Raw genomic sequence first — 13,278 nt, 5'->3', positions numbered from 1 at the left:
ATGTGATGTTGAGGCTCTACAAGGCACTGGTGAGACCTCACTTGGAGTACTGTGGGCAGTTTTGGTCTCCTTATCTAAGAAAGGAAGCGCTGACGTTGGAGAGGGTACAGAGAAGATTCACTAGAATGATTCTGGGAATGAGAGGGTTAACATATGAGGAACGTTTGTCTGCTCTTGAACTGTATTCTTTGGAGTTTAGAAGAATGAGGGGAGACCTCATAGAAACATCTCGAATGTTGAAAGGCATGGACAGAGTGGATGTGGTAAAGTTGTTTCCCATGATTGGGGAGTCTAGTACGAGAGGGCATGACTTAAGGATTGAAGGGTGCCCATTCAGAACAGAAATGCGAAGAAATTTTTTTAGTCAGAGGGTGGTGAATCTATGGAATTTGTTGCCATGGGCAGCAGTGGAGGCCAAGTCATTGGGAGTATTTAAGGCAGAGATTGATAGGTATCTGAGTAGCCATGGCATCAAAGGTTATGGTGAGAAGGCGGGGGAGTGGGACTAAGTGGGAGAATGGATCAGCTCATGATAAAATGGCGGAGCAGACCTGATGGGCCAAATGGCTGCCTTCTGCTCCTTTGTCTTATGGTCTTATGGTGAGCTCATCTGGGATTGAAGTTGTGATATTACCCTTGTTGCCTGGTTTCACTTTGTTGGACGTGATAGCATTCAAGCATGGCCACAGCTGTCAAGCATCGTTCAGAGATTCAAGTTTGGTCCAGAATTGCCATTTCGCACATGAGATGGCTTTCTGGAGATCGTACTTGGACCTCTTGTTGGAAATAACTCTAAAAATGAGTAGCTTAGGTTGAGCTGTTCTCTGATCTCGGCAATCCACTTGCAAACATTTCATCATACGAGGAGACGTCATCAGTGCGCTATTCATTTGTGGTGTGTCCTCCGAATGTTTGGCCTTTATATACTTATCAATCAGCTGATTGGTCATCATTACAGAAACTAAATTGTGACATAGGGACATTGTGTCATTGATTGGTTGTGTGGCAAACTCTGTGCGTTGTGATCTGGACTTTTGCCCAGATTTGCTTATAAAAAGGATCGACCTTTTACATGTCTGTTTACAGAATTGTTTGAGGAAAACCATGCTTCCAGGAATTCTCTTGCATGCCGCGTGTTTGCCTTAGTCACGGCTTTCATTGATGCCCAGTCGAACTTGTGCCCCTCTTGATTTTCATTGGTAGAAGCTAGGAGAGTTGCTCACGCCAGTTCACAGCCAGTGGATGCTCATGGATCCTTGTGGATAGTTTTCTCCCAGTTTGACCAACTTAATATTTGCTGCAATCCCCACATGGGATTTAGTAGACCACATTGGTCTTGTCCAAAAGCTTGGTTTATTCTTTCGGTCTGTAATCTCCTCAATGTTGCTGTTGGCTTATGCGTGACAAAGATTCTATGTTCTTGGTTCATTCAAAGCTTCTGGTTGGGGAATAATTTGAATAATATTGTTGGGATACACTCAACTATGACTGTTTTTATAAAGTATGTGATAACCGTGGTATATTTGTTCAAATCCTCTGATGAGTCCTTGAACACAGCCCAGTCTACTGATTCAAAACAATCCCGTAGCCGCTCTTCAGCCTCCAACAATCACTTCTTTGATATCCTTATCTCTGGAGCCTCGCTCTTTAGCCTCTGCCTGTATGCAGGTAGGAGGGCAGCCAAGTGATCAGATTTCCTGAACTGCCGTCTAAGCATGGAACAGTAGGCATTTCTAATTGTAGTATAACACGGGTCAGATATATTGGGACACCTGGTCCTACAGGTGCTACGTTAATGATAATTGGGCAGAGATTTCTTCAAACAAGCCTGACGGAAGCCCTCAACAATCAGGATAGGTTGTTTCTTGTTTGCTGATGGCGACACTCAGTTAATTGAGTGTCTGCTTAACATTGGCCTTTGGCGGTATGTAAACCGTAGTCGGGATCATGGAGTAGATTTCTCTTGGTAAGTAGAACAGTCAGTAATGAATCATTAGATGTTCCAGGTCGAGGGAACAAGAATGTGACAAGAACATTGCAGCAGAGCTTATCATGAAAAACAGATCCCCCACCTTTTGCCTTCTCAAAATCAGCAGGCCAGTCCTCCCGATGTATCAAGAAGGCCTTGAGTCTTACCAATGTAGCCTGTGTGAGCTATGTCTCCATGAAACAGAGAACATATCAATTTCTCATTTTGTTCATTTACAATCAACCAAAAGAACACAACAGTGTGCACTGGATGAATTCCTCCGTCAACAACTATTAGGAACTAATACTGAAGTAGTATTGATAGTGCTCTAATTTATTCTGTATTTCAATTATATACATAATTTGTTACTCAGTTAAACAGTAGTTTACATTTTCTTTTTTACCTTTTTAACTATTTCCATGAAACTTAGGCTAATTGGGACAACCGCTTGATTGGGCCAAAGTGTACTGGTCGTAATGTGCCACAATTAACCAGAATCCACTGTATTTCTGACTATAATTTACAGTTTTTTAAATTATGTATTACAAAGTACTGCTGCCGCAAAACAACAGATTTCACAACATATGCCAGTGATAGTACACCTTAATCTGATTCAGTGGAATTTGGACCAGCTCAAAAAAATGAGCTGAAAAGAGCAGAACTTAATGCAGTCAAATGTGAGGTGTTGCACTTTGGGAGGACGAACCAGTGTAGGATATACACAGCGAACAGTAGGGAGACATGTGGTAGAACAAAGGGATCTGGGACTACAGATCCATAATTTCTTGAAAGTGGCATCACAGGTAGACAGTGTCATAAAGAGAGCTTTTGGGACATTGGCCTTCATGAAGCAAAATATTGAGTACAGGAGTTGGGATATTATGTTGAAGTTGTAGAAGTCATTAAGGAGGCTAGATTTGGAGTATCTTGTGCAGTTGTGGCCACCTACCTAAAGGAAAGATGTCAGTAATGCTGAAATACATCCTAGGATGCGCAGGGATACATCATCAGTGATGTAACCTGGGGTCATGAGGTGTTTCAGGTCTTTCAACATCAGATACATTCGCCCAGGCAACCCAGCCAGAGCTGATCAGGCCCTGTCTTGGGTCCCAGCAGCATTAGTCCATGGGTCACACCTCTTGATCCATAGCCTTCAGAAGCCTTGCTCAGCAGCCTCCGTTATGTTCCTGATGGCTCTTTTCTTTGTAGCCCCTGCCCCCCCTCCCAATACCAAGTGAAGAGTAGATTCTGCACAGCAAGCAGCCAGCAAAACCTCCTCTACAGGCTTGCATTGTGCCCTCCATCCCGGCCTCTGGCACTGCTGTAGCAGCTACTGATATTTCGCTTTTTTACACTCAAATGCCTCCTCAATCCAGTCTACCCAAGGCACTGTTAGTTCTACCATGGCCTCCTGCTTTGAGGTTTCTGATAGAATGACCATGACAGGCCTCAGGGACGATGATGCGATGGCATCAGGAAACTTTGAAAAGGTACAGAGAAAATGTTGCTTCGATTTGGGGACCTGAGTTGTAGGGTGAGGTTGAATAGGTTAGGAGCATAGGAGATTGAGAGGAGATTTGATAAAGGTATACAAAATTATGAGAGATATAGATCGGGTATATGCAAGCAGGCTTTTTCCACTGAGGTTGGGTGAGATGAGATCTAAAGATCATAAGTAAAGGTGAAAGGTGAAATATTTAAGGGGAACCTGATGGGCAACATCTTCACTTAGAGGATGGTGAGGGTGTTGAACAAGCTGCCAGCAGAAGTAATGGATGTGGCTTTGATTTAAACCTATAAGAGAAATTTGTATATGTGTACATGGATATGAAGAGCTATGGTCCTGGTGTAGGTTGATGGTACAGGCAGAGTAACACTTCAGCACAGACTAGATGGGCCAAATGGCCTGTTTCTGTGCAGCAGTGCTCCATGACTCTACAGGTAAAAGTACAAGGTGAGGGAAGAATAAGGTTGCATCTTGTATTATGGTCCCATCTTAAGGCATAGACACCATTGTGTGATCAAGCAACAGTAAGCTATAAACTGTACCATTTTTGAGGAGGGACCTATTAAATTAGGATTGGGATGAAGTTGCGGGGGGGGGGCAAATGTTCAAAAGTGAAAGGCAGATGATGAAGGGTAGTGGTTTCAGACAGATGCTAGAATCCCTTTTTTTCTAGTTGCCAATTAGACATCTGAAGCACTTCTAACAAGAATTCTGCCTGGCACATTTTGACACTTTAGCATGTTTTATGCCTGTAAAATTTACATGACTAACATTACCTAACGTTTTTGCCAGTGATACTGAGTTAATGGAAGTTAACATAAATCAATGGTAAAAGTTTGTTCATATAGTTTTAGCCTAATTATCACTCCCTGTCAGGCACATGTAGTGTTACCTTTGAAGTGATCTCCCGGAGCTCAATTCAGTTTTGCAGAGAGTGCATGATAATGAGCCAACTTCATAGCATCTAGCAAGGCTAGCTCATTGTTCAGTCAAAGCAGGATTTAGGCCGTGCACAATATCTTTTTTAGCCCAGTTTGCTGATTTGGGCCAAAAAGCTTTGATCCTGAAAAGTCTATAGAAATGTTTTCAAAATCAATGCAGTCTGCTTGAGAACTGATACCAAGATCTGAAGAGTTTCTGATGATGCAGAAACACAAGTCTGCTATGGGATGAGAGTATAGAAAACAAAGTCAAATGATGAGAAAGGACTGAGATACAAAAAGAAAACTTTTTATTCCTCAAATTAAAGGTTCAAAGGTACAATTAGTATCACAGAATGCATGCAGTATACAACCTGAAATCTGTCCTCTTCACAGACATCTACAAAACTAAGAAACCCCATAGAATGAATAACAAAAGCAACGAAGCCCCGAAAGCCTCCGTCCCCACTCTCTTCACACAAGTAGCAGCAAAAATATCAACATTCCCTTCCCACCACCCAGAAATTTTAAAAAGTAACAAAAAGGTACTATACATGTTTTATTTTGTATGTTCTAGATAGGATCTAACACGTCACTATTACTATTTTCACTGAGATTAATTTGGAAAGAATGTGTACCACGTCTCCCACGCATATTTCAGATGGCTATAATAACTTTAGATCTAATTTTAATTTGGGCTGGGAAGGCAAATATCAAACTCCCCCTCACACTGACTGTCCCTTTGCAATTCCTGTCCCCACCAGAACCCCAAGAATTAAAAAAAATTACATTTTGATCTCCTCCAGCTCCATTGCACAGAGGCTTCTTGGCTTATCCCAACAAGAGCACCTCTTAAGTTCATGTCTCAAATATAGGCTACAAGTTGATGTTATAAATGAATGTATAATTACTCACCTAGGAAATTTATTTTCAACGAGTTTATATTCTGCTAACTTCTTCTGATGAAAGAGACCAGCATAGATATAATAAAAAATATGAAAATTTTTCTCACTCCTGAAAGGAAATGATATTAATGTGATTAAAACACGATAGATTTTACAAATTAATGTTAAAATTTGACCTGAATCAAATGCTAAGAGCAAAATTCAAATTTTCAACAAGGAATTCTGATTGTTTCAGAAAATTATGTATTATCAAACCAAATTTAAATTTTAATTACTTATAAATAATTTTACTTATTTTCAACTTCAACATAACATTCCATCTCCAATACTCAGTACTTTGGTTTATGAAGGCCAATGTGCCAAAAGCTTTCTTTATGACCCTATCTCCCTGTGATGAAACTTTCAATGAATTATGGCCAGTATTCCCAGATCCCTTTGTTCTACCACACTCTTCAATGCCCTACCATTCACTGTGTAAGACCTAACCTGGTTGGTCCGAGAGTGCATCTGTATCCTATAAATCTTTCATCTTGCATGATCTTGATAACTAAAAAGGCATTGGCGAATGCACATTGCATGGCCACTACTTAGTTTAGCTATTGTATGTCCTACTTATGTATCTGCATAACAAGTTCTGGGAAATTTAATAGGTCTGATCTACAAAGACATTTAGGCATCGTCTCACTACCAAAAACTCAGGTTCTGGAAACTGCTCCTTTAACTTCTCTCCAGCTTTGTTTCTCCAAGTCATTTTTTAAAACCCATGCTCATCTAACAATAATCTCTGTATGTGGCTTAATCTAGTCTGCCCATGCTCCTCTGAAGACTCCTGGGATATTTTTCCTGGATACATGAACATCCGCCCCCCCCCCCCACCATGTTACTCTATACGCATACACATTCTTGGCATTATACAACTGATAAGGGTAGAGTTAGAAAGCAAATTATCCATTAAGTAAGCTTTATAAATTCCAAGGGACAAATAGCCAGCTCATTTTTATGGCTTATGTTAAGTTCAATATTCTTCCAAAATGACTATCCTGTCTATCTATATCGCCCACTTAATGTTGCTTCTGCTCACCTTTACTATTAGCAAACAAGCATTCCAAACGAACTCATCCAAACATAGCAACAGCTGAATCCAGGGCTAACCTTATTTGCACCACATTCTATCCCTCCCTAATTCAAACAACTATTCAAGCTGCACAGAGGCAAATAGATAGTCATTGTTTCATGTCAATGAATGTTAGTTTGAAATGTCGACATTTCCTTTGCATCCACATATCCCAGCCTGATGATTTCATCTAGCAGCTTGCTACTTGTTCCAGATCCCCGTTTCTGCAATCTCTTGTATCATCCTAAATCTTTCAATAAAAAGCTGGTAGTTAGATTGAAACCAGAGTTCAAAACATTGCATGATGAAGTAGATTGGAAAGTTACAACACAAAACTTGAACTTTCAACCTGAAAATTAGAAAGGAACAAAGATGAACAAAAGTAGTACCAGTGGTTAAGTGTAGCTAACAACGAGTTTGAGTTGAAGACTAAATAATGATTAAAAAATGTTCAGTGTCGTAAGTAATTGAACAAAGGTACTCTGTTGCAAAATACTTTTTCTGGACAGTTTGAAACAAGTCTAATATTTGTCAATATTTTGTGAGATTGAATTATTTTTGTGATTAGAATTTAACTGTGCTAAAGTGCAAAATACAATAATTTTTAGAGAAACTCATGGGAAAACAATTAATTTCAGTATTAAAACTCCCCATGGTCAGTTTAAGAAAACAGTAATTGCTAGAGAACAAAATTATAACTGAAGTTCACATACGCTGGTTGTTGAATAACTCTGGATTTTTCTAAGAGATATTCAGAGATTTTCGCTCCCATCACAGCACCTGTGGGAGTAAATTTCATTTCTAGGTATTTCCCAAATCGACTGGAATTATCGTTGATCATTGTGCATGCATTTCCAAAAGCTTCCACAAGTGGATTAACCTGAAGGATTTTCTCTCTCAGAACACGGTTATTTGCCTGAAAAGCGTAAAGCAAGAAAAGTGCATTAGCAAGAAGAAGCTTATTGAAATCATGTTTCACTTTCTGTCCCTCTTTGCTTTTCAGTTAGCAACAAAAACCACAATGGAAAAACAATCCTCTCCATACAACCAACCCTAGGTTCAAAGGATCCTTACTGCCCCTTCCAACATGTCCAATGTGATGTCACTACTAAACATTTTTACCACCTCTTCACCTTCATTGGTCTCAAGTGGTCAGTTACTGTAATGCATTCTCACTCACTCCTCAATCACCATCTTATTTCATACGCCACATTCCTATGCGACAATACATGACATTTTACTTCATCATGTCCCAGCAAACAGGGCCCCAACACTTTTTCAATGTGAAATGGTGACTTAAATGGACTACTTTTAATTTATTAGTAAGTTTTTGGGGTTCATGATAGCGTACTTCCTTACAATGGAGAGACTAAATGGAGAATCAACTAGGAACAGATTCCTTCCTTCTCCCATTAGAATCTTGAACTGTCCATGAACACTATCTGATTATTACTTTTCTATTTATTTGTTTGTTTGTTTGTTTATTTATTTATTTGTTTTGGACTTATATTAATTTCCTCTCTTTTTACAGCAGTCACAAAACAACACATTTTTGTGTAAGACGGTGACAATCTCGCTTCCAGTCTCACCACAGGTGAGGTCACTGGCTTCCATTTGCCCATCACTTTAGTTCTCCGTCCTAGTTCCACTCAATATTTCCCTCTGATTTCTGTGCACTCAAACTCCCACACCATTCGAATGAAATTCAACGTTAGTGCAAGGAACAATATCTGAGCTTTTGACAATGTAAATTCAGCTCTGTCAACTTACTGCACAGATATTAACCTGAACCCTGGAGCAATTTCTCTTTTTACACCAGGGCGCAAGTCTTGGAATCCTGTGGAAACGTTTACTGTGTGGGTGACTGAAGTCATCCTGGTTGGTATCAGGTCCACTCAAAGAAGTGACAGCAGGTACACATTTGGCCACAAGTGACAGTAGCAGTAGCAGATTGGCGAGCAGCAGGAAAGGTTTAATTGTCCAAGTTGTACATCACAGCAAGACCATGGTAAACATCAGAAGTATTGCTCCAGGCTCCAGATGGCCTGTGAACATTGTTACTCAGTTTTCGTGTTTGAAAATAAAATAAAATCAGAGCATACGTCAAAGCCAATCAGTTTTGATTCCATTTTAAAGTGCAAATTCAAATGTTCCTAAAATGTTGCCATTTCATTATTATAGGCACAAAAACTACTTGTTCAATGGGTGCAATCTATTTAAATTAATAATTATCAAGCGTACCTTTCCCAGATAAGTTAAGTGCTGAACAATCAAATGTGCACTCTCTGTCTTCCCAGCACCACTTTCTCCACTTATGATAATACACTAAAGTGATCAAAACAAATGACAGAGACTTTAAAAAGAGCTGATTAATAGTCAACATACATTCTGCACAGCCTGTACAACACTGCAATGCTCTTCTGAAGTGCTACAAAAAAAATCTCATTCAGGAATATTTTTGATTATTAAATTGAGGTAATAATGCTACAAACAAAGGAAGTATATTTTTAAGTTCTTATGAAAGCAAAACTGGACAACAAATTTATTCAAAAGTATTGCTTCCTCAGAATTTTTTTTTTGTTTATGATAGACTGCTTGAAGCTGAATACAAATATAATTTCAGACTACTTGTATCACACGGGAGTGCAAGTTTGGATTTGAGTCTACAAATTTGGAGAAACAAGAAATTAACTTTTATTGAATATAAAGTGTTTAATTGCATAACAGTGCTGACGTTATACAATTGTCCAATTTGGTGAGATCGAGTACGGTTTTGGGCTATGTGGCCCAAGTGTGTTTGGACAATTGAAATGCCGGTCCAGACAGACTAGAGAGCCTGAGTTTCAGAACGAGAGACAAGGGTCGGGCTGATTTCACTCGCTCTCTCACAATGTCCATTCCTCTCCCAGCAGCACCAAGATTGTGAACTGCTTCAGTGGCTATCGTCTCTATGAGTTTCACGACTTTTTTTGCCCCACTAATATGATGAACTGAGTTTGAGGTTTGGGCCAATGGACTCAATCTGGCTCAGAATGCAGTCATTTGACTCTATTGTTGCATGGTGTCTGTGTGTGTGTGTGTGTGTGTGTGTGTCTGTGTGTGTGTGTGTGTGTGTGTGTGTGTGTGTGTGTGTTTAAAATTGGGTTGTTTGGGTTTCTGGCTTTGTGACTGCCTGTAAGCAGACAAATCTCAAGGTGGATAATTTATACATTCTTTGATAATAAATGTACTTCCAATTTTTGAGTCTACAAATTTGGAGAAATAAGAAATTAACTTTTATTGAATATAAAGTGCTTAATTGCATAACAGTGCTGACGTTATACAATTGTTCGATAGTTCAACAAAGCTAAAAATGCTTTGTTGGTTTTCATTTTTACTCAGAGGCTTCTCGCTTTAAGTGCCCGACAATAATCAGCCAGCATTGATGGATTCCAGTTGCCCTGTTCTTGTTTCTCCATGACCGTGATGTCCCAGTGAAACCTTTCACTCTGCTTGTCACTGACAGTGCCAAGATTTACAGAGAAGGTTCAAATTGGAATGCAGAAAATGAATCTTTAGTAACATGTTGTACTTCATGGTTTTGTATGTTGAAGCATGTTATCAACCAGCTGCATGTAGTTTGGTGCTCTGTAGTTGCCAAGAAAATTTTCAACAATATCCTTGAATGCCTTCCATGCAATTTTCTCCGGTCCCATTAGAAGTTATTCAAATTGCCTGTTACTAGTGGCCTTTCTGATTTGTGGACCAACAAAAATACCTTCTTTAATCTTGGCATCAGCTATTCTGACAAATTATAAATTGAAAGAACAGATATAGGCAATTTCACAAACGTGATCTATGGTGATTTTCATGATCAACAGCCCAAAATCCACAGGGTACATCCAAAAGCATTCAGTAAGCAAAATCTTTGTTGTCCAGTGTAATCAGAATCATTACTACACCAGAGGCTCTTGAACACAAGTCCATGCTATCTTTCCTCAAAGCAATCTAATCCATTTCATTCCCTGTTTTATCCCGGTATTTCTCAATTGTCTAGCCTAGTTCCACTTCAAATCATTGCCAGTTCCACTTCCATCACCCTATCAGCAGTAATTTCTAGGTTATTACCACTGTGTAAAATAGTTCTTCCTCATATTTTGCCTGAATCTATTACCCAATCCTTGTACCATCAAGCTGAGTGAGAATGGTGTTTCTTTGTTGACTATATCTAAACTAATATTTTTCAACATATTTTTCCAATCTTCTTAACTTCTACAATCTACCTATTGTTGCTAAAACTTTACATTTTTGGTGCAATTCCAGTATATCTTCTCAGCACCTCTTTCAAGGATCTTCATATCCTTTCTAAAGTGTGTGACTTTACTGCCACTGCTTGTAAGGAGTTTGTACATTCTCCCCGTGATTGTCTGGGTTTCTCCGGGTGCTCCGGTTTCCCCCCTCAGTCCAAAAACATACCGGTTGGAAGGTTAATTGGTCATTGTAAATTGTCGCAATGTTAGGCTAGGATTAAATCAGGGGTTGCTGGGCGGTGCAGCTTAAAGGGCCGGAGGGGCCTATTCTGTGCTGTATCTCAATAAGTAAGTAAATAAATCATACCTTAGCCATTGTATAACTTGAGCTTTCTAACGATTCAGCATTGATCTCCCACTTCTGTATTCAATAATTCTGTGAAGTCGAAAATCCCGTACGCAACTTCTGTCCTGTTACTTTCAAAGATTTGGAAGTAGCAGGATGCAGTTTTAAGGTGCTTGGAAGTAGGTACAGAGAAGATGTTAGGGGTAAGTTTTTTTAAGCAGAGTGGTGAGTGCGTGGAATGGGCTGCCAGCAACGGCAGTGGAGGCGGATACGATAGGGTCTTTTAAGAGACTCCTGGATAGGTATATGGAGCTCAGAAAAATAGAGGGCTATGGGTAACCCTAGATAATTTCTAAGGTAAGGACATGTTTGGCACAGCTTTGTGGGCCGCAAGGTCTGTATTGTGCTGTAGGTTTTCTATGTTTCTATTTATGCACATAAACTGCCAGGCATCTCTCTTCCTGTTATTCAGTATATACTGCCTCTTGCAATCACTAAATACATCATTTCCCACTGTTGTATATAAATTCCACCTGCCAAGTGTCTGTTTATTCTACCACCCTATGTCCTGTTAATTGTTACATCAACAACTTTTAAATAATTGGTAGCAAGCAAAACATTGTAAAAATTTTACTAAGATGGATAAGAAGTTAAAAAAAAGGCATGTAAGAGAGCAAAAATTAGTGTGAAGTTGGAGCATTGGGAAGCTTTTAAAAAACAAGAGAAGGCAACTAAACAAGAAATAGAAGGGAAATAATGAAATATGAAGGTAAGACAGCAAATAATATCAAAAAAGATACCTTTTTTTTCAGATATATAAAGAGTAAAAGAGAGCTGACAGTAGATAGACCACTGGAAAATGACGCTTGAGAGGTTGTAATAAGGGACAAGGAAATGGTGGATGAACTGAATAAGTATTTTACATCAGTCTTCACTGTGGAAAACACTAGCAGTATGATAGAAGTTCAATAGTGTCAGAGTAAAGAAATGAGTGCAGTTGCTTTACGAAGGATAAGGTACTTGGGAAGCTGAAAGGTCTTAAGGTAGATAAGTCACCTGGACCAGATTTCACTCCAAGGCACTGACAGAGGTAGCTGAAGAGATTGTAGAAGCATCAGCATACATCAGGCTTACACCTCAGCATTTAATACCATCATCCCCTCAAAACTGAACAACAAACTCCAAGACTTGGGCCTCAGTACCCACTTGTGCAATTGGATCCTGGATTTTTTCACTTGCAGTCCAGCTTGGATTGGCAAAAACATTTCCTCCACAACCTCCATCAACACGGGTACACCCCTGCTTAGCTCCTGCTCTACTCGCTTTACACCTATGACTGTGTAGCTAAGTACAGCTCCAACACCAAATACAAGTTTGCTGATGACACCATGGTTGTGGGCCTTATTACAGGTGGTGATGAATCTGCATACAGCAGGGAGATTGAAACTCTGGCTGAGTGGTGCCATAACAACAACCTCTCATTCAATGTCAACAAGCCCAGGAAACTGATCATAGACTTCAGCAGAGGGAAACCAGAGGTCCATGAGCCAGACCTCATTGCAGGATCAGAGGTGGAGAGGGTCAGTAACTTTATATTCCTGGGTGTCACTATCTCAGAGGACCTGTCCTGGACCCATCATATAAATATTATTGCGAAGAAAACACAACAGTGCGTCTACTTCCTCAGGAGTCTGCGGAGATTTAGCACGTCATCAAAAGCTTTGTGAAGCTTCTATAGATGTGTGATGGAAAATGTGCAGACTGGCTGCATTACTCCCTGGCATGAGAACACCAATGCCTTTGAGGTAGTGAAGTTAGGCCAGTAAATCACGAGTAAAACCCTCCCAACCATTCAGCTCATCTACATGAAACACTGTCCATCATCAAGAACCCGCCCACCGAGGCCACGCTCTTTTCTCGCTGCTGCCATCAGGTACAAGGTATAAGTGGCTCAAGACTTGCACCACCAGGTTGAAAAACAGTTACTACTTCTCAACCATCAGGCTCTTGAACAAAAGAGGATAACTACACTCATCTATTGAGATGTTCCCACAGTCAATGATCTCACTTTGAGGATTCTTTATCTTGCTATACCAAGTTCTTAATATTTATTATTATTTATATTTGCATTTGTACAGTTTGTTTTCATCTATGCTCTACTTGCTCTTTCATTGATCCTATTTACAGTTACTGTTCTATCTATCTAGTATGCCCGCAGGAAAAGGAATCTCAGGGTCGTATGTGGTGACATGCATGTACTCTGAGAATAAATTTTACTTCGGACTTTT

At 39.7% G+C, this 13,278-nt stretch overlaps 1 protein-coding gene across 12 annotated transcripts in view; it reads right to left on the bottom strand.

Moving 5' to 3' along the window:
• The window catches only part of myo3b (myosin IIIB), a 484,195-nt gene that overhangs the window by 308,141 nt on the left and 162,776 nt on the right, over positions 1-13,278 (bottom strand). For all 12 annotated transcript variants that reach the window (XR_011886449.1, XM_072261905.1, XM_072261912.1 and 9 more), the window contains 3 exons: positions 8,657-8,740; positions 7,129-7,331; positions 5,312-5,410 (listed from right to left, as the gene is read on the bottom strand). Coding sequence is in view for 11 of the 12 variants with exons in the window: in XM_072261905.1 (XP_072118006.1) it covers positions 5,312-5,410; positions 7,129-7,331; positions 8,657-8,740 (386 nt within the window). In the remaining variant the exon portion in view is untranslated. The remainder of the gene's footprint in view (positions 1-5,311; positions 5,411-7,128; positions 7,332-8,656; positions 8,741-13,278) is intronic.

This window comes from Mobula birostris, chromosome 6 (genome assembly GCF_030028105.1).
Source record: "Mobula birostris isolate sMobBir1 chromosome 6, sMobBir1.hap1, whole genome shotgun sequence".
Taxonomy (NCBI): Eukaryota; Metazoa; Chordata; class Chondrichthyes; order Myliobatiformes; family Myliobatidae; genus Mobula; species Mobula birostris.
Note: the sequence above shows the minus strand (reverse complement) of the source record. Positions and strands in the feature narration are given on the sequence as shown.